The 25,985-nt window shown below is 43.8% G+C and overlaps 1 protein-coding gene across 2 annotated transcripts in view; it reads right to left on the bottom strand.

Annotated features, from left to right (window-relative positions):
- The window catches only part of GTF2B (general transcription factor IIB), a 38,468-nt gene that overhangs the window by 7,818 nt on the left and 4,665 nt on the right, over nucleotides 1-25,985 (bottom strand). For both annotated transcript variants that reach the window (XR_014492191.1, XM_083360175.1), the window contains exons 2-3: nucleotides 24,488-24,594; nucleotides 3,365-3,498 (exon numbers count right to left, since the gene is read on the bottom strand). Coding sequence is in view for 1 of the 2 variants with exons in the window: in XM_083360175.1 (XP_083216301.1) it covers nucleotides 3,365-3,498; nucleotides 24,488-24,594 (241 nt within the window). In the remaining variant the exon portion in view is untranslated. The remainder of the gene's footprint in view (nucleotides 1-3,364; nucleotides 3,499-24,487; nucleotides 24,595-25,985) is intronic.

Below are 25,985 nucleotides of genomic sequence, written 5' to 3' on the forward strand. Positions count from 1 at the left end.
CCCTGTAAGTAGGGATAATGTAATAGTAGCTGAAAAAAACCCTACAAATAAGACTTGTAGCCATCATTTCAAAAGACTCTGACATAAATGTCAATAGTATCAATGTGTCAGACTGGAAGGGTTACTGGCACTTGAAAATGTGCCAAGCTTTATAACTCAGAGTACACAAAAAAGATCAAAACTTCAAACAGGTTAAATGTTAAAATAGCTGCTATGTATACTTTCAGTGAAGATAAGCTAAACCACACTTCCTCTAAATTTGAAACAAACAATCCAACATCACAGACTTCTCAAATAATCAATGAGATGCCTAAACGTTTTGGTGTTAAGAGTTTATGCAAGAGGATTTCTTGAAAGACAGCAGAATCTCATCTAGTTGAGACTTGAAGAGCCATGGCCAAAATCTCCACATCATGACACAGAGCAGATTAAAGTTCAATTGATACACTTATCACTGATAGAGGGGATAACCAATTTAAGTATTTGGGGAGATCAAGATATTCACAGTGGCCCAGATGTAAACCTGAAGTCAACCATGGTTGTGGAGGCCACCAAGGGATAATAAGAATGTAGTTGGTTAAATTCTTGCAGATATTTTGTTATCGGGGAGGACGATGGGGGGAAAAAAAGTTTTAAGGAATTATTGTCCAGGAGAAGAAAAAACATTAGGAGTAATTTTCAATTGCCACACAATGCAGAGACAACATTCAGTAGATTTATTATTAGGTTTTTATCCCTTTTATTTATTTCAACTCAAGACAGCATGTGGGGGGTTCTTAGTGCTCTCTGAACTTTTTTTTTCTTCAGACATTTCATACCAAACTAGGTCACATCATCAGTGCTAGAAGGGAGCACGGATGATGTTGCCTAGTTGGGTAATGAAATATCTGCAATAAAACAACCAAACTCAGGCAGCACCAAGCATGTGCGGGGGAACCTTTACCTTTTACCTTAGTGACAGTAAATCTATATCATGTATGTGCATATTCTAGTGCTTCTGTAAATGTTTTTATTTTAGTTAAGCAGGTAGTTTGAATTGTATTTGAACAGTGTTCTGGGTTTCTAATAAGGGGGTGTGGGTTAAATAAAAGGTTTGAGTTTTAGTTTATTCCTCATCAGCACAATGAACCCTACTGAATGACGCAAGTCAATGTGTCCTGAACCGAAGAACAATGTCTTTAGTTTCAGTAATATTGAGAAAAAGAACAGTCTTTAGAATGTTATCATGTCAAGACCAAGAAAAAGTCTTGGATTACTTCAACAATACCCAGTAACAGGGGGCTTGAAAATCCATCAACCGGGATTCTGGTGGCAATGGTACCCGAGATAACTGATTGATCAAGGAGCCCCGTTTTATGAAGATGAAGACTGACCTTTAGGGCAGGGAGGAAGAGATGAGGATTATTATATTTAACATTTTTTCCTTCTTTATCTTTTCGACTTGTTCAGGACTAGACAGGGCTGTTTTTTTCTGGAACACTTGTCTATTAATCTCCCTGGCACTGGTGACAACATGGTGTAATCTAGGAGATTTTCAAGAGGAGATACTGATTTTGAGCAGTCTTAAAAGGGAACAATGAGAGTCCCAGTACTTCTTCTGACCTATGATGGGTGCTCTAAGGCAGGGGTGTCAAACTCAATTTCACTGAGGGCCGCATCAGCATTGCGGTTGCCCTCAAGGGGCTGAGTGGGTATGGCCAGGGTGGGCGTGGCCTACTGGGTGGGCATGGCTAAAGTGTGTATGGCCTACTGGGTGGGCATGGCCAGCTCTACATTGTTCGCATTTAGGGTGCCTATGGGGGCCTGGGCAGGAGTGGGACAGATCTGAGGGTCTCTGGCAGGAGGAGGGTCTCTGGGCCAGGGCCAAGGCAGTGGGGGCCATTCCCTCACTGTTCCCAGGATGGCTTCGCGGGCCGCATGACACCACTTCACGGGCCGGATCCGGCCCCCGGGCCTTGGGTTTGACATGTCTGCTCTAAGGTGACAGAGTAAACAAGATGCAAGAGTCTCTGGGACAACTAGCTTCAAGACTCCAACTGACACAGAACGTCTTCAGTTATCATGCTGAATGACTGCATTGGGCATTTTACTTTATTAAAATATAAACTAAAGATCAAATACACACAAGTTAAAAAATACGTTCAATAACGTTCAATAAAAGCCTATTCATACCTGCACTAAATACACTGAGGAAAAGAGGCCCCCAAACTCATAATTGGCATAGAAATGCTACAAGTTTAAGTTACAATTCCAGAGACCTTCAGTTCCAAGTTGCTAGTTAGTGCACAACTGACATATGAGAGAGAGTGCTCTGAACAGTTTTTAATTAGAGGGGAAAGTAATTCTGCCTTTCAAAAATGGTAGATAGGACATTTCAGAAATATGGGACCTAATGCTTCCATGTCAACATCTGAGTAAAAATCTGTGCATAAAAGGAATTTTAAGAACCAATTAATATGCAAATAATATGACTGTCAAGGGACAGTGAAGACTCCCATCAAAAATTTCTTAAGTTCTGGAAGGTTCTCAGTGTTTTCCACAGGTGCAGAAAATGTGTATGAGGATCACAGCAATCGCAAAAAGAATCTGAATTTGTAGTCTGGCTGCATCCCTATGTACAGTTTAACGAGTTCCTTTTGAAGATCTTTAGCCCAACAGTCCTCATACACATTGATTTACCAGGCAAAAGCATATCTACTTTATCAAGTACATATGCAGATACATTCAGTACTCCAAAAATATTACTTAATCTTAACACTCCTTAAAAGCAAAGCATTCCAGTCACTTATAATTCCTCAAATTGTTTTTGGAAAGGTGAGAACTTACAGTTTATAATTCATCTACTGATTTACAATTGTTCTTCCTCTTATGGAAATTAATCCTGGAAATTCTTGCAGTGAAAAATGTTGTAGATATGTAAATTATGTAAAGATGTTACTTTTGTCTTTACTTTGCAAACAAGATAAAAAAGTAATACTTTGAAATTTCCAGTGAAAATGCATTTCTTGATATATGAAAGCATCTTAGTTTATTAGCACAGAAGAGTATCAAATTTCTACAAATTAGACCTGGATACAACAAAGACGAAGAAGCTTACGAAAGCTAAATTTCTGATATAAATTTCCCAAAGGATTCTAAGTAACAGAAACAAATGAACATTTTCTCTGCTTCCTACACTCTTCATGCTGGGAGAAAGACTACCCTATATTATTTGAGAAGTAAATATACCAAGAAATTGTCAAAACAAAAGCACTTCCAGTCTTTGGATTAAGAAATTCATGTTTAGCAGTATTTTTTGTTAATGCAATATAATTTTAAACACTGAACCATTCACACATTGTACGGTTAAAAATGTATATATTACCTTGCCAATCATTGTAGTCAAATCTCCATCACTCAGGAGAGGATTCTGGGTATCTCCAACTCGAGACGGGTCTTTAGTTGCTTTGTCATTGCTGAATGTTCGCCATTCTGACCCCACATCTATTACTCTGTCGCCTGAATATGCAAAAAAAACAACCAACAACACTATTATAGTTTATTCCTTTTGGAAAGTTGTTTACAAACATCATACTTCTTTCCTCACTGTCATTTGTATCCCCTGAAAGCAATTAAAACAATAGCAAATTAGAAAACATGCGAGAGGCTTCCGATAAAAAGTTCCCGTGGAAAGGCCTATATAACAGTAACATTAGAATACTTCATAAATAGTGACAGGCCCTATAGTCAAATATATTTCCAAAATATTCATAGTGATGGCATTGTACCTTTAGAACTATCAAACTTTACCAGCTCAAGCATAGGCAGCCAGCGAGCAGCATATGCATTACAATCTTAAAAATATCTGAACGCACAGATCATTAGTAGTCTCATGTGAGTTATTGTAACTTCATAAACATGACATTCATAGACAAGTCTTGTTTTCAAGCATAATATGAAACAAGATATTCAGCAACATATAATCAGTACTAATTTACTTATTTACTTCAGTTACCAAGAGCAAACCAGAAAAATACCATAACAATAACGTTATAATTCATTTGCCTGAGGTATGAAAAACGTAGTTTATGTAGTTCTAGCACATCATAATTGGCATATGAATTTTGTGCTCTGAACTAATATGTGGAAATTGGGGGGGGATTTAAATCAGTACCTTTGCTACATTATTTTCAAAAAATTCTTTAATTTTTTTTCATTATTGTTTCTGTTGCAACCAAAATTCAACCAAAACCTCTGCTGTTTAAAAATAAACAGTTTCCAATTTATCCCATCAAAATGGAACTTTGTTTTAATCTATCAGTCAAATAAGAATACTCTTTTCTCTTACAGAAGGTTTAACAGGAATTTAAGAACAATTACACCTGCATCATCAATCTTCCATCTTGTATTACAACATTGCTGCAAAACATATTTTTTTCTTCTTCCTGCCAAGTGCATCAAGACATTCTTTGGAACATTTCTTATTCTCACAAATCTTGTATTTATTCTAATTAACTTTATCACTTTCTGCTTCTGTATCTTCCTCATTCCAATTTTTTAAAAAAATTACTGAAGCTTTCATAATCTTTTCTCTAATATCTTTTACCGGAATCCTGTGGAATTGTTCGATATCTCAATTTTCTCTCTCAGTGTTAGTAGTACCAAATTATCTATAGTTCTCTTTCCAGCTCTTTCCTCGACTTTCAACTGGCACTTGCAGATATGACCATCACAGCCTCCCCCTAGTCCCATGAACAAAATTTAGATGCTTGGCAACCAGCATATTTTTACAACAGTGGCAACATCCCAGGGGCATTTGACTGCCATTTAGAATCTTCCCAGCTGGCCTCCAATAAGCGAAGTCAATACAGGAAGACGGATTTGCAGTGATTCACTAAGATCCGTGGCTAGAAAGTCAGAAAATTGGGCTGCTTTTAAATGCTTTGGTTAGCAAGAGACATTCTGATCCCAATTGTGGTCATCAGTCTTACACTCCAGAATTTCCACCTTGTCGTTAATGTCGGGCCGAGCACGCCCGACATCCGGACGGGCCGCGGGGTGGCTCACCAGGCCGCCAGGCCCCCTCCGAGCACCCCGTCAGGCCCCGAAGGCATTCGGCCCTCCCTGGCACTCCGGAAGCAACCCGTCGGGCCCCGGAGCCTCCTGCCGGCGGCCGTCGTCTCTCGGAGGGCCAGGACAGCATCCGACCCTCCCCAGCGCTCCGGAAACGCCCCGTCAGGCCCCGAAGCCTCCCGCCGGCGGCCGTCGTCTACCGGAGGGCCGGGACGGCACACGGCCCTCCCCAGCACTCCGGAAACACCCTGTCAGGCCCCGAAGCCTCCCGCCGTCGCCCGTCGTCATCCGGAGGCCCGGGCCAGCACGCAGCCCTTCCCAGCGACCCGGTAACCGCCCGGAGCAACGTACCAGGCCGCAGGGTCGTTCACAGGCCTCCTCGTCCCGTCGCCATGCTGCCAGCTTCCAGCGACGGTTGGCCACGCCCACGCTGCTCCAACGGATCGGGAACAGGGACAGGGAGAAGAACGGCGCAGCGGCGGGCCGCCTGTCAGCTGGGGAGGCCGCGGACCAGCCAGCCGGGCTCCAGAAGCTACTTACAGGCCGGGAAGGGGCCGTGCAAAGAACGAGGCGGTGGCTGCCCGGCGCCCGAGCCGCAGGGCACGAATGAGTGCCTGGGTGGGTCAGGGGGTGCTGGAGACAACCGGTGGGCCGGGAAGGGATTTAGTGAGCAGCTCGCGGCGTTCTGGGGTGGTGCGGGGAACGTAGAGTCAAGGCAGAACTCCGGGGAAAAGGAGGGAGGGTTAGGCTGGGGAATAACTTACCGGCTGCATTGGTGGTGGGACGGGAGCCAAAAGGAGGGAACCATGGGAGGTGGGGTTTAAGTAGGGTGGGGGCGTGGTGCTGTAATTAAGGGTGTGGTGGTGGGAGTTAGCCTTGTTGGTTATTTAACAGCGTTGACTGTGCTGTAAAGTCAACGCTGACTTCATTTGTCTTTGAGCGAACGTTTATGCGGATAATAAACACAGCTTGGAAGAACCAGCTCCCGTTCCGGTTTCTCTCTTTGAGCGGTTCGTCGGACGGGGCCTGATAGTAAGTCAGCGTTCCTTTATCTTTGCGGGGAGCTTTTCCCTCAGAAGTTGCCATGGCAGAGGGCACGGAGGATGCTGCACCACTGGCCGAGGGGCAGGAGGAAGCTGGAGCAGCGGCTGGGCTCTTGGAGTCGGTGGAAGTGGGGGAGGAGGCGGTGCCCTCGGTGCGGCGGAAGGAAAAACCCCCTCCACTCGAAGGCCCTGGTTCGGGGCTTCAGGAGGCTGCAGTGCGGGGTCGCAACAGTGATCGGTGGACGTATTCTGATGGGGATCATCGAGGACTCGGCCAAGGCCTGATGAACCGGCCTAAAGGTGCGTCTACTGAGTGGAGGGAGCGGTGTTTCATGGAGGACAGCGGTGAAGAATGGAGTTACTCCACCGTTCCGGGCAACCGTACTATGGAGGTTCTCAGAGAGCGGTTTGGGGAAGTGAGGGGTCGGGAGCCTGGGCTTTGGTCTGCTCCAGAAGAGTCTGATCAGGGGCAGTGGTCCCTCTCAGGTGGTCTTGCTCGACGGTCTAGCCCACCCCGCTTTCGAATGGACAGCCCAAGGTACCAGGGAGCAGCTCGCCAGCCTGAGGTTCCCAGAGGTCCCGGGGTTTCGGCTCCCATTACGGCGGTACCGGGCGGCACGACTTCCTGGGACAGCGTAACCGGAAGACCAAGACAGCAGCCGTTACGACCAGATGGGGGGGTCCCAGCCCAGGGGATGCCGTTGGGTCCTTGGGGTCAAGGGCTGGCGTGGGGTCCTCCGCCCCTGACCGTGGTCTATGACGGTCATCCAGATCGCCTGGCAATGTTTTTGGGGCAGGTGATTAATCACATGGACCAATACGGCCCGGCCTATGCGTCCCAGTGGGCGATGGTGGTGGCTGTCACAGCGTGTCTACAAGGGGAGGCTGCAGCCTGGGCGGCTGACCTATACGGCGATCATGCCCGTGAGCTCGGGGACCTTGGTCTTTTCCTGGAGGCTTTACGCGCTCATTTTGAGGATATCTCACGGGTGCTCCGTGCCGAGGCCGAAGTGTTGGATCTGCGCCAACAAGGAAGACCGGCCGTACGTTACGTTGGGGAGTTCCGGAAGGTGGCCGGGAGGCTACGATCATGGCCTGAACGCCTTCTTGTGCACCACTTTAAGGCTGGACTGGATGGTGCTTTGCGACGAGCTTGTGTGGTAAGAGGGGTTCCGGCCCGTCTGCAGGACTGGTTCCGGGTGGCTATTGAGCTGGACATTGGCTTGCAGGATACTCGAGGAAGGTCTGAGGGGGTGACCGGGGGCCGGCGGCCGGCTGAAAAGGTGAAGGTGGAGGAGCGGCCCGGCTTGCCGATGGCCAAGGCCAACCCTGTACCACCACCACGTCCGGGTATTAGGTGTTTCCGATGTGACCAGCCGGGTCACCGGGCGGCTGAATGCCCGCTCCCGCCAGCCCGGATGGTTCTTCCAGCGACTTCGACACGGGCTTTGCCTGCTAGGAAGACCTCGGAGCGGTCCCGAACTGCATATCAAGCCGCTGACGACAGCCGTCGGGACACGACACCTCCTTTGGCAACCGGCCCCGTAACTACCCAGACCGTGCCGACGGGAGACCTTGAGGATCTGGAGCTGGAGGACGACCCGATGGTAAGCGCTCCGGTATGCCCTTTTGTGTTCCCCGTGGTATTGGTGAGTCCTGTATCTGGGCAAAGGCGGGCGGTCAGGGCTTTGGTCGATTCGGGGAGCACCCGGTGTCTTATCAACCGGAAAACGGTGGCTGCAGTCGGTATCCGGTTGCAACGACTGGTAACCCCTCTGCGTTTCCAACAAGTGGATGGGTCACTCCTTGGGGGGGCTCCTATCACCCACGTCACCGAACCTGTCCGGCTGGAATTGGGGGCCCACTGGGAGGTTTTGCGTTTCGTTGTGGTGCCCTCTATGACTGAAGCTCTTATTCTGGGCCTTACGTGGCTTGATAAATGGGGCCCCACGATTTGGTGGGAGGGGGGTAGTCGTCATCTTCGGGTGAGTCTGGGTCCCGAGCCCCCTCTCCACCATTCCTTCCTGGGGCCGGAGGACACGGGGATGCGGGAGAAGGTTTGCGGGGTCACGGATGATTCAAAGGTGCACGTACCCCGGGACTACTCGGATTTAATGGACGTCTTTGATGAGCGGGAGTGCGATTTGTTACCACCCCATCGGCCGACGGATTGTGCTATTGAGTTCGAACCTGGGGCCAGACTACCTAAACCCCGTATGTACGCCATGTCTCCAAAAGAGATGCAGGAGTTACGGCGGTACATAGATAAGAACTTGGAAAGAGGGTTTATTCAACCAGCACGATCCCGGGTGGCGGCGCCAGTTCTTTTTCGTGAAAAGAAGGATGGGGGCTTACGTTTATGTGTGGACTACCGGGGGGTTAATGCGGTGTGCGTGGAGCACCTCTATCCCCTCCCTTTGATGAAGGACATGCTGGCCCATTTGGCGACAGGCCGGGTATTCACCAAGTTGGACCTCAGGGAAGCCTATTACCGGGTGAGAATCAAAGCCGGGGACGAATGGAAGACCGCATTCAATTGTCCTCTTGGCAGTTTTCAGTTCCGCGTGATGCCATTTGGCCTACAGGGAGCTCCCGCTGTGTTCATGCAATTGATCAATCAGGTCCTGCATGAGTTCCTGTATCGGGGTGTTTTGGTATACTTAGACGACATCCTGATCTACTCGGACACATTGGAGGAGCATGTGCTTCTTGTGCGGCAGGTGTTGTCACGGTTGCTGGAAGCGCAACTCTATGTTAAACTGTCCAAGTGCGAGTTCCATAAGGCCCAGCTGGACTACCTTGGGTATCGCATATCGTCGGCGGGGGTGGAGATGGACCCTAAAAAGGTACAGGCCATTCAACAGTGGCAAGCTCCGCAGACTAGGCGACAGTTGCAGAGTTTCCTTGGCTTTGCCAACTTCTATAGACATTTCATCCCACGTTTCGCAGCTATCGCCCTGCCGTTAACAGATCTACTGCGCACACGACAGTTGAAGACACGCCCGCGTCCGGGGTTGAAATTGGAGTGGTCTATCGCGTGTCAGCGGGCGTTTGAGGAACTGAAGTCCCTCTTTGCTAAAGAGCCCGTTTTGAGACATCCCGATCCCACGCTAGCTTATGTCGTGCAGGCGGATGCGAGCGATGTTGCTCTTGGGGCCGTCCTCCTTCAGCGGAACAGTGCCGGGGTTCTGCAGCCATGTGCTTACGCTTCCAAGAAATTGACTCCCACCGAACGGGCCTGGGCGGTGTGGGAAAAGGAGGCGTATGCGGTCCGTTGGGCTTTGGAAACCTGGCGACATCTGCTGGAGGGGGCCTCCCACCCGTTCGAACTGTGGACGGACCATAAAAACCTGGAAGCCCTACAAACCCCTCGTCGCTTGTCGCCTAAACATGTCCGATGGGCCTTATACTTCCGTCGTTTCCGTTTTGTACTGAAGTATGTGCCGGGGGGTCGGAACTTTCTGGCAGATGCCTTGTCGCGCATGCCTCAGTTTGACAGCAAGAGGGAGGAGGTAGTGCAGGCACTCATCCCGGCACTGGCAACCGGAGGGATAGGTTCGGAGAGTGCTAGGCAGGCATCGGAGGAGACGTTGAACCAGGCCATCCAAAGGACATTGCAGGAGGATGCCTGGTTGCGGAGTAATCCGGGACTCTTGACAATGCGGGACGGTTTAGCGTGGCATGGAACACGACTGTATGTGCCCGAAACCGTGCGGCCACGCGTTCTACATGGGTGCCACGACGCCAAACAGGCGGGACATTTCGGGTTTGTGAAAACCTTACACCTGGCACGCCGTCAATTCTGGTGGCCTCGCATGAAAAGCGACATCGAGCAGTACGTACGGCGTTGCCATATTTGTGCCACTACAAAACCCCAGGTTGGGAAGCCTTTGGGGTTATTGCAACAGGTAGCTGACCCGACTCGGCCTTGGCAGGACATCGCCATGGACTTCGTTGTGGACCTCCCAGAGAGTAGGGGTCACACCGTTATCTGGACAGTAGTTGACCTGTTTTCTAAACAGGCGCACTTTGTCCCGTGTAAAGGGTTGCCATCAGCCCGGCGCCTAGCTTGGTTGTTCCTCACACAAATATACCGACTGCATGGAGTACCGCGGCGTGTGATTTCGGATAGAGGGGTGCAGTTCACGGCCCGGTTTTGGAGAGAGTTCTTGCGACATATTGGCTCGTCCCAGGGATTGAGTACCGCTTATCACCCCAGTACCAACGGGGCCGCAGAACGAGCCAACGCTGCTGTTGAGCGCTATTTACGAAGCTATGTTTCTTTTCGGCAGACAGACTGGGTGGACCTGTTAGCGCTTGCTGAGGTTGCATACAATAACGCGGTTCACAGTAGTACTGGCTTCTCTCCATTCCGGGTGGTCACCGGTCACGAGTTCGTTCCCTTCGCTGAGTGTCCCCAGGACGACGGATCTCCGAGCTCACCGCCTGACTGGATGCACCAGATCACGGCTGTCTGGGGGGCAGCGAAAGAAGCGTTGGATCGGTCTGCCGTAGCATCCAAAGCACAGGCAGACAAGAAACGAAAACCCTTTGCTACACCGCGGGTGGGGGACCTGGTTTACTTGTCTACCAAGTATTTACGGTTACAGGTTCCGTGCCGTAAGCTAGGACCCAAATACCTCGGGCCGTTCCGGGTGGTGCAGGTAATAAACCCGGTGACGGTACGGCTGCGGTTGCCTAAGTTTTTGGGTAAGGTCCACCCGGTGTTCCATAGTAGCTTGCTGAAACCTGCTCCAGCGGCTACCGCGGCAGCAGGGGAGGAGGGTCCCGGACCGGTTCACGCCGATCAATATGAGGTACAGGAGGTCTTGGACTCCAGAGTGCGGAGGGGCGCCCTACAATATCTCCTTCGGTGGAAGGGGTACCCGGTGGAAGAGGCAACGTGGGTGTCGCGGGAGGATGTCCATGCTCCACGTTTGATCCGGGCCTTCCATCGAGCCCACCCTGGCAGGCCGGGGGGTGGGGGTCATGGGGGTGTGCGCACAGTGAATGATGCTATAACCCTGTTTTCTGCATCCGCAGGAGGACCCTTGGTAGGGGGGGCGGCATGTCGGGCCGAGCACGCCCGACATCCGGACGGGCCGCGGGGTGGCTCACCAGGCCGCCAGGCCCCCTCCGAGCACCCCGTCAGGCCCCGAAGGCATTCGGCCCTCCCTGGCACTCCGGAAGCAACCCGTCGGGCCCCGGAGCCTCCTGCCGGCGGCCGTCGTCTCTCGGAGGGCCAGGACAGCATCCGACCCTCCCCAGCGCTCCGGAAACGCCCCGTCAGGCCCCGAAGCCTCCCGCCGGCGGCCGTCGTCTACCGGAGGGCCGGGACGGCACACGGCCCTCCCCAGCACTCCGGAAACACCCTGTCAGGCCCCGAAGCCTCCCGCCGTCGCCCGTCGTCATCCGGAGGCCCGGGCCAGCACGCAGCCCTTCCCAGCGACCCGGTAACCGCCCGGAGCAACGTACCAGGCCGCAGGGTCGTTCACAGGCCTCCTCGTCCCGTCGCCATGCTGCCAGCTTCCAGCGACGGTTGGCCACGCCCACGCTGCTCCAACGGATCGGGAACAGGGACAGGGAGAAGAACGGCGCAGCGGCGGGCCGCCTGTCAGCTGGGGAGGCCGCGGACCAGCCAGCCGGGCTCCAGAAGCTACTTACAGGCCGGGAAGGGGCCGTGCAAAGAACGAGGCGGTGGCTGCCCGGCGCCCGAGCCGCAGGGCACGAATGAGTGCCTGGGTGGGTCAGGGGGTGCTGGAGACAACCGGTGGGCCGGGAAGGGATTTAGTGAGCAGCTCGCGGCGTTCTGGGGTGGTGCGGGGAACGTAGAGTCAAGGCAGAACTCCGGGGAAAAGGAGGGAGGGTTAGGCTGGGGAATAACTTACCGGCTGCATTGGTGGTGGGACGGGAGCCAAAAGGAGGGAACCATGGGAGGTGGGGTTTAAGTAGGGTGGGGGCGTGGTGCTGTAATTAAGGGTGTGGTGGTGGGAGTTAGCCTTGTTGGTTATTTAACAGCGTTGACTGTGCTGTAAAGTCAACGCTGACTTCATTTGTCTTTGAGCGAACGTTTATGCGGATAATAAACACAGCTTGGAAGAACCAGCTCCCGTTCCGGTTTCTCTCTTTGAGCGGTTCGTCGGACGGGGCCTGATAGTTAATTTGTTTTACAAATTCGGATAACTATCTCCAGAGCTCTTCATGAGCTCTCCTTCTTAACTTCTCTGTCTGGCCTTTCATCTTTACAAGTCTTTGATCCCACTCTTGTTTCCAAAGCTTGAAATTTCATGTTAACTGATTTGGTCAATTGAGTATCAAGTGATTTAGGGAACAAGCTGCCCAATTCCTCAACCATTTTCTTAAGTAAATCTGATATAATTCCTCTCTGCTGATAGCTTTAGTAATCTCCTCTTTCGCCGCCACCACCCCACCCCCCACGCGCTGTTTTTGCTGTTCTTCTGATGGTTGCCATTATAATATTATAATCCAAAAGTGAAAATATCTCAGTTGCAAGGGAAAGAATAAAGGCAAGCTTTCTCTTCATTTCATTTTTTATCTCTTTTATCTCAGGTGGTATCCTGTAATTAGAGTCAACCTTGCAGTCTGGTTAATGTTACCATTATCTTTTGGTTTGTAAAATCCAACTATTGTCTACACTCTTTAATACTAAACAAAAAAAAATTCAAGGGTCCAGTTTGTTTATTTTAAATCTAATTTCAAGAAAACCAATCTTTCAAAATAACTATCCCTTTATCCATTTTAAATTATCTTACATCTAACTCTTCGTTGAACTTTTTGGCAAAAGTTTGCAAATCTTTAAATCCCTCCTTTATTTCCCTTTTTTAATCCAGAATGTTGAATCATCAAGTGGAATTCTCTTATCCTGACACTCAGAAAAATCTCTCTGTGGGTATAAATTACATCTGAGAATGTTTAAATGATGCTGGTGTGAACTTTGTGTCCATACACGCTGCCTTACAGCTGTGAACTTGACTGAAATCCTTCAACTCTCAGCCACTCAATTCACCACCTCAGTTCCTGCAATCTACTCATGAGAAGCAGCTGCCTGGAGTGGGCTTCATGGTAAACACTTATGGTGGATCAGGGGCAGCATTTCACTGGAGATCAGTGGACAGAGAGTGAATTCTAATGGTGCAGCCTTTCTGAGTAAAGGAGAGATCATAAATATGTTTCTTTAGCTTAGTATCTCTAACCCAATTTTGGCTGCCTGCTTCATGCTGCTTGTCCCAAAAGAAAATTCAATAACTGATGGCTATCCATATATTAACTGTCAAGTTTTCATTGTGTATGAGGTCTACATTAGTTTAGCATCCGAAGATCTTTGAGAGAAGTTTCTGACAAAATGTATCATCAATGCTAATATTCCATTCATTAACTACAGTTCTTTGTTTTAAAAAGCAATCTGTATTATGACTTGAAATTATATTAGAAATCCTGTAATTGTGCTCATCCTAAAAGCATTTAAAATGAACAAACTATAAAAGGGAGTTTATATATTAAAGTGGAGAATAATTTCACTGTTTAAAATTTTCCCATTATATGTAAAAAATATTTCATACAAAATGCGAAGGCTGATTTGTTGCTAATGAAGGCTATTCAGCTGCTGGCTTGTTATCAAGCCTGTAGAAAAAGGAAACAATCTGTAATTAGAAAAAAAATCCAGATATAGTCATGATTTCATAAACTATAAATGTGCCAAAATTACTGACATTACTAAGTAGAACTATTTTCCAAATCATGACTCAGAAAAGACTTCCTCTAAAAAGACAACAGGTTCAAAAAAGACTTAGAAATAATTGAACTCAGTGCTTTGTCCCAAGCTCTGTGTTGCAGAAGACACCTACTAAGGCTATACACATAGAAAACAGGGAACAAGAACATCAAGAATTTTGCCCGACATTTATATCATGAATACAAAGTAGTGATTCCACATAGCATCTTGTCAGCCATACCAATCAGATTAATATACAGCTATATTTAAAATCAAATTTGAAAAATGTGTTGCTAACACCATGACTGAGATATGCCTAATTTTAGAGTAGTAGTAACATCTAGTATGATTCTGTTGGGTCCGCAACCCCCAGTCCATAGATCAGTACCGGGCCGCAGCATGCCAGCAACTGGTCCACACAAACAAGCAAAGCCCCATCTGCGAGATGCAGGCAGCACACAAAACCATGCACCCTCTGCTCTGTGGAAAAACCACTCTCCACAGAACCGGTCCCTGATGCCCAAAAGGTTGGGGACCTCTGCTCTAGCTGAATCACTCGAACAAAATGACAAAATAACTTCTACAAAGTTTTATTGTACAGAATTATAATGATTAAGAATGACTTCTAGAAACAGAGGATGAACCATAACTGACAAAGTTGAGAACAGAGGTGTTTTTTTTCCAGAACTACAGTAGGTCAGCCATATTCTTTGCCCTGCATGCTCGGTTTAACTTGACATAATGCTACCAATCATTGACCAATTAACTTCATTTATAATCTCCAGGTTATGACTGACTTTAAAATAAGATCTTGGGCTAATGACAGCACATCTATGCTTCTTTTGCATCCCCAAATTTGGGTAACAGAACTGCAGAACTGAAATGCCTTTTGTGCCATTGTGAGAGTTTCTCATGATGCCATCAACCAACCCCAGAAGTAAAATTGTTTTTTATTTGCTAGAATAGCTATTTTTAAAGCATATATTAAGACAAAGAATGAGGCTAAAACATGATCAGCAAGATGCATTCCTTCCACCATCCTATCATCTTCTTGCAAGCTTATACTGGGATTCATGCTCCCTTTTTGGCTGTTAGCTTTTATGTAAATATTTAAGCATTGTTCCTTTTAAGGCCTAGCGGTAACTTCACTTTGAGGCAAACTCTCATTACTGTTTACTGCGTCTAAAAAAAGCAAGATGTACTTGAAATCCTGGCGCTATATAAATAGAACACTGAGCATAGCTATTATGTAATATTTTTTTTCCAAACACATGGGAATGACCTATATGACTCACTGGAGAGAGGTAGCCTCTTGTGAATTCGGCACCATTCCTGCTTTAATAATCAACAGTATTGTGACGATAACTTTGGCCAAATAAGCAAAAGTTGGCATATAGAAAAAACACATCTATTCAGGACAGTGTAATAAATGTGGCATATTTTAAATATTAAAGGAATTACTTATTTCAATAAGATATACAAATATTCTTCTCTTTAAAAAAAAAAGCAGGTCAACTACAAAATTATCTGTGAGACTATGAGGGTTCTCTGTTTTCCAAGGACTGTCCACCCAGTGTAGAAGATAACCATAAAATGCTTTATTGTAGCACACACAGTATTGTTTCCCAGTAGAAGGCTGTTGCCCTGAATTGTAACTCCACCCTCTTAGGCTTTGCAAGTTGATGTAGTCACGTAAGTCAGTCTTTGACCATTAGTCATTATCACAATTATAAGTCTTAAGTTCCGCAAAGTGGAATACAGCACAACCTTTGCCTCATTCCAAAAGGTCTTGCATTTGTTCGGATGCCTGTGCAGTTTCTTTTTCTTTTTCTTTTTTTTTTGGGGGGGGGGAGCTACTTGAAAGTGTTTCTTTTGAGCACTCCAACTGTGTTTCCAAAGCAAGCTCCAGGAACGAATCCCACCAGGATATGCTGCTTACCAACTGTGCCTACCATAGCTCGTAGTCCTGACAATTGTTTGATAGTCCTCTTACTTCCCTCTAATAATTATAAATCTGCAGAGGTGGCCTCCAGCTTCCTTATAATGCTTGCCATTTCCTTACCTCCTTTTCTCCAACATTCCCTCCCCCTCTCTATCCCCCCCCACTTTTTTAAGCTAAGGGCATGGGTGGAGTGAGGCTGCATCTACACATCAGCACATTCCTGATAATGCCTGGGTATGGTTCAATTAGCCAGGCAGCTGGAACTCCAGCCTGTAAGCTTGTAAGTAAACTGTGAGCAAGGCAATGAATAAATGAGCCCATCTGCTCTTAGGCCTCTGGGGCTATAAAAGTCTTGAGAAGCGATGGTGGAAGGCATATCCTGGCTGCTTCTCTCAAATGCAGACAGCAGTCACAACTTCATTACCTAACAAGGACCAGAGTTAAAGCAAGAAAAGTATGCCATGGTGGTTCATTGGTTTGTTATAAACTATTATAAAAAAAACACATTCATCCCAATTCTTCAAATATACAGCAGGGTTAAGGAACACTTCAATAGTTTTAAAACATGGCAACTTAAGTTACTCTGTTGGCTGTTACCTGCCTACGCCCTGGATCTAAGTTCAAAATCCATTAGTTGCACAACTCTACTAACTACAGAAATTGTATTTTTCTTAACCTGAAGTGACATATTATATAATTACTAAAATATAAATTGACAGAGATTAAAATAAAGCCTAGACTACCAACATTAGGCAGATAAATAGATAACATCTTAAGTTAACTATTTTCAGATATCTAATCTTATGTACATCTATTTTTTTCTAAAACCTGCCTGATCATAGGGCACTTCTCTATACGTATGTTTCCGGGGGGGCGGGGGGGTGTTTGCGGATAGTGAGGAAAATTTAACAGAAAAAAATTATACGACTTTCATATTCTCTTGAATCTTTCTTCTTTAGGAGGATGTATACAGTTTGTTGAAACAGAGCTGCTGGGAGTTAAAACTGTAGAAAAGATAGTTAAAACAGTTCATTGTGTATTTCATGTAGGTCTGCTGCTTTCTTATTTAACAAATATTTATTTATATTTATTTAGAAAATTTATATGGCCACCCACTCACTCTCCTTGTCACATCTTATGTTGTTTAAGTGAAGATAGCCCATTTCATTCCTATTCCTTCTCCGAAAATGTTTTTGTTTTTCTATAATCCGTTTTGTAAAGTATTTTATTAGTATATTTCCATCTCTCTTTAATCTTATCTGTCCATATTAGCTATCTTCCATGATTATGCTGGAACATTCTATGTAGCCCATCCTGCTCTCACTCCCTAAGCATTGCTTCTCCCATAAAAGAAATGCAATCAAGTCTCTGAAGTTCCAGAGCCACCTAAAGTATCAAATAAAATTTCAATAACTTTTTTTTAAAAAATATTCCCCAACCCTTAAAGATCAATACTAAGAACACTAGAGAATATTCTCCAGCCTAGCAGTTGATTCTTTAGTCTTTCTAGGGTACAATTGTTCCAGTACTCAGAAGCAGGCAGCCCAATTTTGCTAAATTTCTTAAACATTTTATTATCTTACCCAAAGAACACTTTTGCAGAACTGAATTTACACATCCAAAATTAAAACTGAACTATTTCAGAAATTTACTATGATTATTCCACAGAATAATCCTAACTTAGTCTCATCCCCCCCCCCAAAATGCAGAAAAGTAGCAAAAAGAATAAACATGCACAGAAGAATATAAGGAATTCAACTGACCCGACACCAAATGCTAGCTAATGCAATTCATACTAGCAAAATTATAAAACACTGGATTGTTTATATCCAGTGGTGGGATTCAAATACGTGAACAACCGGTTCTCTGTGTGGATGCTGCTTCTGGGAGTCCGTTCTGGGCAGAGCTATCGGTTCTGCCGAACTGGTGCGAACTGGCTGAATCCCACCACTGTTTATATCCCATCTTTATTATTTTTACAAACGACCCAACACATATAACTTCCTCCTCCTATTTTTCCCACAATAATAGCCCTGTGAAGTGAGTTGGGCTGAAAGAGAGTAACTGGCCCAAATTCACTCAGTTGGCTTTCATGGCTAAGATGGAACTTGAGCTCAGAGGCCTACTGCTTTCTAGCCTGGTGCCTTAACTTCTAGACAAAAGTGGCTCTCCATTTCTACTTTTTTTTTTCTCCTAAAAATAATCTTCCATAATGTCATCATTCAAAAACTTACAACTTTATACTTAAGATTATTTTTTCCCTTCCCCCTTAACTGGTAGTTTCTGTGCCAGTAACAATGAGCGTTCTTAATCTGGAAATAAAGGATGACAAAATCTAAAACACATCCAGCTGAAAAACTTCATGACTTTATTATTTATTTATTATTTATTTATTGATGGGATTTATAGTTTCATATTGCCAAGATCAGCTTATCATGTGGAGGCCTGGGCACAATCTATTAACTTTTATTTACTACTATGAAGTAATAGGGAAAAAAATCACGTAATTATGTATTTGTTTACAGAGATGACCTAGCAAAATAAAAAATAGCTGCCTATACCAGGGGTTTAAGACTTTTTTTCAGTCCATGAAACCTGTTACTTTGGGAAAATCCCAGGACTCTTGACCATGAGGCAAAGCTCTAGTGATCAAATCTGGCAGTTTTTGAGTGAGAACCCGTCATATTCTCATGCAATCTTAAAACTCCAAGCAACACAGATGAAAAAATCTTAGGCTATAAATGCATCACAGCATTCCGACTTTAGCTCACACAATGAATACAGTGGGTAGCCAATTATTTCTCTAAAATAGATATCCAATTCTAATTAATCTTAAACTATTAGGTTAACTTTCCATACTGTGGATTTCTGCTGGCATCTGTTTTAATATTTTTCCTCCACTACCGACACTGCACTGTATTTTAGGAACTTTGAACACAAGACAATCCCATACAATTTCTTCAGATGTTAAATAGGGAATGTGCTGCCCTCTAATGACTGGCAAAATCACCAGCCTTCCTTTTCAAAAAATAAAACCGTAAGACACAACTACAATTAAAATAAATTAAAATAATAAAAAACAAAAAACTACCTATGAGTATAACACAGGCACAGTTATAAAATTAAATTAGCATTGGATTATTTTTGAGAGGTTAAAGAATAGTGGTATCTGAATCAAGAAAAAAAATCAAATTTTCTTATATAGCAATGTAATTTAGGAAAGAAAGACACACTAATTAAGCTATCAAAGGTGCTCTAAGATTTATTCTACGTCCAAAGAAGCCTTATTCTGGGTCAGTCCATACCTGGATAGGGTTATCTAGCTAAACCTACTGAAAGTAGTTCTCTAGAGCAGGTGTCCTGAACCACCGGTCGGTAGACCGGTACCGGGCTCCAGCATGCCAGCAAGTGGTCCACACAAACAAGCAAAGCCCCATCTGCGTGATGCAGGCAGCACACAAAACCACGCAATCTCTGGTCCGTGGAAAAACCTTTCTCCACAGTCCCTGGTGCCCAAAAGATTGGGGATCTCTGCTCTAAAGCTTTAGCAGCAATCTTTCTAAACTCTGCTACTTGAGATCCATTTAAATGCCAGAAATGCCACAAGCAAGCTGCCCCAAAATGAGATTCAACATTATCTTAGAAATCAAAGATTCCCACAGCCTTGTTCTCTATGTTGTGTCATTTTTTTCTATACTGTTTCCTAGGTTAGCAACTTTATCACAATTTTATAGAACAAAAAACATGGAAACTGAAAATACTAGTGATGAATGACAGTTCTTACCTCCCAAGGAAGGACGGAGCTGAGGGGGGAAAAAACAGCCTTGGCTCAGCCACGAGCCACAGAAGGAATACTACAGTTTCGCCTCACTCTTACAGGTAGTTGACTTTTGACTGGCTGTTTAGCAACTGTTTAAAGTTATAACACTCTTCTCCAGAGCCATTTGCAATCCAGTTTTGAGGTTCTGACAGCCACACACATTCTGGGTGCTTGACAACTGACCTGTATTTATGGCAATTTGCAGCATGCTGCAGTCACATGTACATTCTTCTGGTTTCTGGCAAAGAAAATGTCCAGTGGGTACACTGGGTTCCATTAATGACTGTCACAATTAGTGGATATGTTCATTTAATAACCGCTGCATTCACTTAATGGCTGCCACAGAATAGGTTATAAAACCAGTGGCGACCTGGTTAAAGACCCACATGATCTATGGCCATGATCAATTATGGTTGAACTGAGAACTACCTATACACTAAAAAGTCAGGAGACTGAGACCCACAATGTGGTTTTGCATCAGTTGCAGCATTTTTACTTAAACAAATCGACAGCAAAGGAAGCTCAGTCTGGTTCTAGACTAAGTATCTTTAGAAGGATTATGTCTACATAGATGGGTCATTTTACACAGCAATTAACAAACTTTAGAGTATTTCCTTAAAATTGTCGTGTTATCTTCAACAATAAATCTTTCTACAATTTCAAGTCATTATCAATTAAGACAGTCATTCAATTATGGTCAAACAGTTCATAGCACCCAATTTTTATACTATCTAAAATCAGGAAATATTATATTTTAGTTGATGGTTGCAAGATTTTGAAGACGCTGTACACTAAGAGTAGGAAAGTCTAGAGCTAATAGTGGACTATAAGTAGTCCTTGCTGATTGACCATTCATTCAGCAACTGTTATGACATTAAAAAAGGAGACTTGCAGTCTTCGAAATTGCTATTCCGATGCTTTAACAGCTATGATGCGTTTGCAACAGTCAGTGTCCCAGAATCATGTGGTTGCCATTTGGGACCGTCACAGCCGGTTGGCCAACAAAATCAATGGAGAAGCCAGCAGGAAGTCACAAGTCAGTCATGTGATGTCACACTTAATGACCTATGGTGATAATGCAGCTGGAACTGATGTTGTAAGTCCGCGTGGTCACTTAACCACTGTGCTGCTTATCAACAGCTGTCAGTCCCAACTGTGGTCAGTAAGTAAGGACTGTATTTATATGAAAACTGCAGCCACTAAATTCACAAGTTTAGACTACAGGACCATACGCTATCATTATATTATACTGCAGGTACCCTTAAAATCTAAACTTGAGAAACAGATGACAAAAAGTTAAATTATCATATAAGGAGAAAAAAGGCACACAGGATTAAAGCTAGGAGCTGACATATGAAAACAACTAGATTCAGCTGTGCAGGCTACAGACTGTTGATAAGATCTTCTTTCACGTGTAAAATAAATGCAATTTATCTGAGTCTCATCCTTAAATCTTCCACTGTGAAGCTTACCTAGAAAGAGACCTACTACGGGCAGGGTAAAGCTAATGGACGACACAGACCTTTTTCCTTCTGCCTCACTATGATTCTAGAACACAGAATGATACATTGTAAGAACCATTGGATTCTTTAATCCAACCTCCTGCTTTAGGGCAGCGTCCCTCATATTATCCCAGACAAATGGCTGTTCAACTTTTGTTGAAAACCTCCAGTGACAGACCTCTTGGAGGCGGGCTGTTCTTCTGCAACAAGTACAACTGACAATCCAGGTATCAAATCTCTTGTGCCTGTGCATCTGTGTTTCTCTAAGAGCAACACCTTACGTTTCTCATCACTGGACAGCATTTTGTTGAGTCGAACCAAATATTCAAGTCTATCGAGATACTTTTGAATCTTGAGACTATCTTGTGAAATATTAGCCCAAACAAACCCCAAGCTTTGTGTCATTAGCAAATTTGATGAGCATTCCTTCTATCCTCTCACATAAATAAATCATTTATAAAAATGCTGAGGAACACAGACCCCAGGTCAGTACCCTAAATGCCTCCCTTCATGTAGATGTAGCTCATTAAGGACCGTGTGCTGGGTGCTTTTCTTCAACCAACTGCAAATCTTTCTGCTAGTGGGGCCATCCACCCTACTCTGCTCCATTTTCTAAGAAGGAGACTACGATCAACTTCCACAAATGTTTTACTGAAATCTAGGCAGAAAGGTATAAAACTAGATCCCTTGGTCTGTTAAAGTTATTAGTTTCTCAAAAAAAAATAGCAGTAAGATTTGTCTGGCACAATTTATTTCTAACAAATCTAAACAATCACCTTGTTTCTTTCTAATGAACCTATAGCTTATCTCTTCTAGGATTTTATCAAGTACTGATGTTAAAATAATTGTTTCCTAGATCCACATTTTCCCCTTTAAAGACTGAAATAATATCGGCTTTTCTCCAATGATTTTGACACTTTCCTGTACGCCAGGAGTTTCCAAAGATTGTTTTTAACTTGATTACTAATGTATTTTTGAGGGATCTAGTACACTGAATCATAACTGAATTGGCAAGGTTATACTTGTTAAAAAACCTAACCAATGTCAGAACTAACAAGACTTCTCATTTTATGAAAACATGTCCATTAGATTTTTAAATTACCTTGTTTGCCATGATATGTGGAACAAACTATTGTTATCCTTCACCCTTCCATATCCAAATGCTTTTCAACAACTTCAAAAGAAAATTGACTTCTTCATTCATATTCCCAATTAGCAATATGCAAAATGTATCAGTCTAAAATTGAACAGTCCACAGAATTACGGGGAAGTTTTTCTCTCCTACATGCTAAATCTCTGCCAGAACCATATCATTTCAGGGTCATGTTGTCAATTTCTAGAAATAAATCCTGAATCAGATGCAGTTTGAATTGCTCTAGATGAAATATATAGGATTCCTGGGTTTACAATATTTGCAAATCCCTATTCCTACCTATTCTTTTTATTATACAAATTTTATTAGATTTCTCTGCAGAATCTTTGCAATGTAATTTAGCTTAAATCAGTTTTCCCTAACCAGTTATTTTACTTGATTAAAGCTATTACATTCATTTTGTACAATACCCCCTAAGAGCTCAATTTACATTTTTAAAACCTCCATTTAAACATGCATTTTAGAAACCAGTTACACCAGCGGTCTTCAATCTTTCTCGCTAGGTGGACCAGCAGAGGCGGGAGTGGCAATGTGGGGGAGACAGAGGGGATGGTTTTGCGCATGCGCCACTTTCACAAATACAGTTTCACGCATGCTTGCCCACCACTTCCGCAGCCTAGTTTTGAATGAGCTGCAGCCCGGCATCAGGCCACGGACTGGGAGTTGGGGACCCCTGATTTACACTACATAGAACCTTTTTAACCCATTATTTTATTTTTATTTATTTTAATCCCATTTATATCCCGCCCTTCTCTGAAGACTCAGGGCGGCTTACAATCTAAGCACAAATCAATGTGCTTAGCAATAGCCTTCATTCTATGTATATGCCTGCTTATTAGGGCTTTCGCCCCCCCCCCCGCAAGCGGCATTAGCTACTAAGGTGTTACTGTCAGATATTATTTACTTCTCCAGAAGTTTATAATCAATCTGAGCTTGTCTGTAAATTGTGAACATACAAAAGACTAACTTTTGTTATACAATAAAAAACAAAATCACAACATAATATGTTGACGCACTGCAGAGATCAAATAAGATGCAGAAGCAAAGAGTAAAGCTAGACCAGACATGTCAAACTTGCGACGTCACGTGACATCACGCGACGTATCAGAGCTTTTCGCCATAGCTGGCAATGGGGTGGGTGCAGCTTCTGGATGACGCATCCGGCCTGTGGGCCGGCAGTTTGAAACCTCTCAACTAGACCCCCAAGTCCCTAAAAATTCCAAATTCATTCTATTTCAACCACTTAAATCCCAGAAAATCCTTACAAAAGGGAGAATTCATCTGGCACCAACAAGAATACGCAGTAGGTAACAATCCTTCCTAAAGAAGGAATTCTACAACTGAGTTGCTACTACAAATGTAGACAATTAATATTTCAGGAATGGAATTCTTTAGACAACAGGGACATCCAAGGGTTCAGTATTTTTCTATAACTAAATATTCCAGAAATAATTGAAGGCGTCCCAGAAAAGAAGCGAACCGTGGCCTTTGCAAACATCTGCAAGTTATCATTAAAAAGACCCTCCTTGCAGCAGTTTCCAATTGAATTGCTGATTTAGCGAAATGATCACAAATGCAACTATAGGCAAAAGAGAACCTTCTGATAATCTTCACAGCACCAAGGGTTCAGATTTTAAAACTACCCCTTTGGCTTGTCTGCAAAGCTGGCTAGAAACCAGCATAGCTGAGAAAGCACTGATTTACACTGAAAACTTAATCGTGATCTAGAGCCTTGCAGCCCTATTAGAATTACAAATCCATGTCAAAGATAGTTTCAGTGTTAAATGCTATCATACAAACTTATAGCTCTGAGGAATTCAGTAAAGTTCTCAGACAAGAAAAATCTACAACTGTTTTTCTGTCCTGCAAGGGAAAAAAAAAAGCTAAAATGTAGATACAAATCCTGTAAGATTTATATTAAAGGTAAGGCTAAATGGATGTTTTTGTTGCCGTAAGTTAGCAAGTTCTCAAGCAATTTAATGCAAGAGACAGTAATGACAGAAAAGAACAAAATTTTAAAAGCTGTTCTTTTACTGATGCTTTGAGTACTTAACTAACACAAATCACCTGTATAAACATTTGCAACTATTCATCTATTAATTAGTGAATGTGAAAACTTATTCAGAACTGTTTGAAAAGTGCAGTGATTAGTAATAAAAATACAATGATTTTAGACTTTTGAGAAAATTATGAAACATCAAGAACATGAAAAACAAAAGAATATATAATGTATAATTACTCACCTACGACGAGTCCACATTCTGGACAAATCATGTCTCCAGCTCTATAATCTTCTACTAAAATGGAATCTGGGTGGTTTGGACATGTCACTCTAGGCATAACGTCCAAGCTTTAAAAAATATAAAATTAAATTTTATGTGACAATTTACAGTAAATAGCACGTTTTATTTAATTTTTGAATCATTCATTTCTAATGCTTTCGGAAAATTCATTTGAAGTGAAATTCACAACTGCGTCTGACATCATTTGTTACGGTATTATATATACCAGCATTTCCCATGTGGCTTTTTTCAGATATGTCAGACTACTGTCACCATCCATTAGCGGCCATTATCAAAATGGGAAGCAGGGCAAGGAAAGGATGGACGATCTTGTTCAATACGATGGAGCTACATAAATGAAGATGGTTTATGTAGTTCTTTAAAAATAGCATATGAAATAACTAATTTAACTAAAAGTCACATATAGCCCTGAATGGGAAATAGAAATTATGCAAAATTAGAGGCTCATATATAGCTAAACTAATCAAACTAATAAGAAGTTGCTTGTTGATTATTTTTTTAAAAAAACTCCATTTTCTACATAATAGTATTGGAAGCGCAAGCACCACTCAAGAATGTGAGTTTATCATACAGATAAATATCCAAAGTGTATGTCCTGTTAAATTCCTGGTTTTTCTTTCATTCAACTGCCATTTCTGCAATCATAGGTGGTCCTTGACTTACAGCCACTTGTTTAACAACAGTTCAAAGTTTCAGTGGTACTGAAAAAAAGTAATTTACAACTAGTCCTTGCATTTACAACTGTTGCATCCCCATGGTCATGTGATCAAAATTTAGATGTCTCCCAACCAGCATGTATTTACAACAGTTACAAAGTCCAAGGTCTCATAATTGTCATTTACAACCTTCTTTGACAAGCAAAGTTAATGGTAGAAGCTAGATTCACATAAAGACATGATTCGCTTAACCTTATCAGTTAGCATTAAAAATTATGGTCAAACTGTGGTCATAAGTCAAGGATCACTTGCACTTCTCTATAGAACTACCATCAACAATCTTAAAATAATCCCGCATGCAGCATTTACAAAACCAGCTGCATTAAATTCAATTAACAGGAGTACAATGATTATTTAAAATAAGTACCTTAAACATACTTCATGTTTGTTACCACCTAGTAAGCTGTACCTTATATAAGTAAAATGGAAATCAGATCACTTCATTTTAATAGAAGTTATTCTACTTCAGGGGTGTCAAACTTGCAACTTCACATGACATGTCGCGACATGTGACTTTTTTCCCATTGGCGGCAATGAGGTGGGCGCAGTTTCGCCATGATGCATCCGGCCTACGGGCCAGCAGTTTGACACCCCTGTCCTACTTGAATGTGTTATGTTGCAACAATGATTTTGGCTAAAGCAGGGGTATTAAACTACCGGCCCATAGGCCGGATATGTCATCTGCAAGCCGCGCCCACCCCATTGCCGGCACTGGCAAAACT

Source organism: Vipera ursinii, assembly GCF_947247035.1.
Source record: "Vipera ursinii genome assembly, chromosome: 3".
NCBI lineage: Eukaryota > Metazoa > Chordata > Lepidosauria > Squamata > Viperidae > Vipera > Vipera ursinii.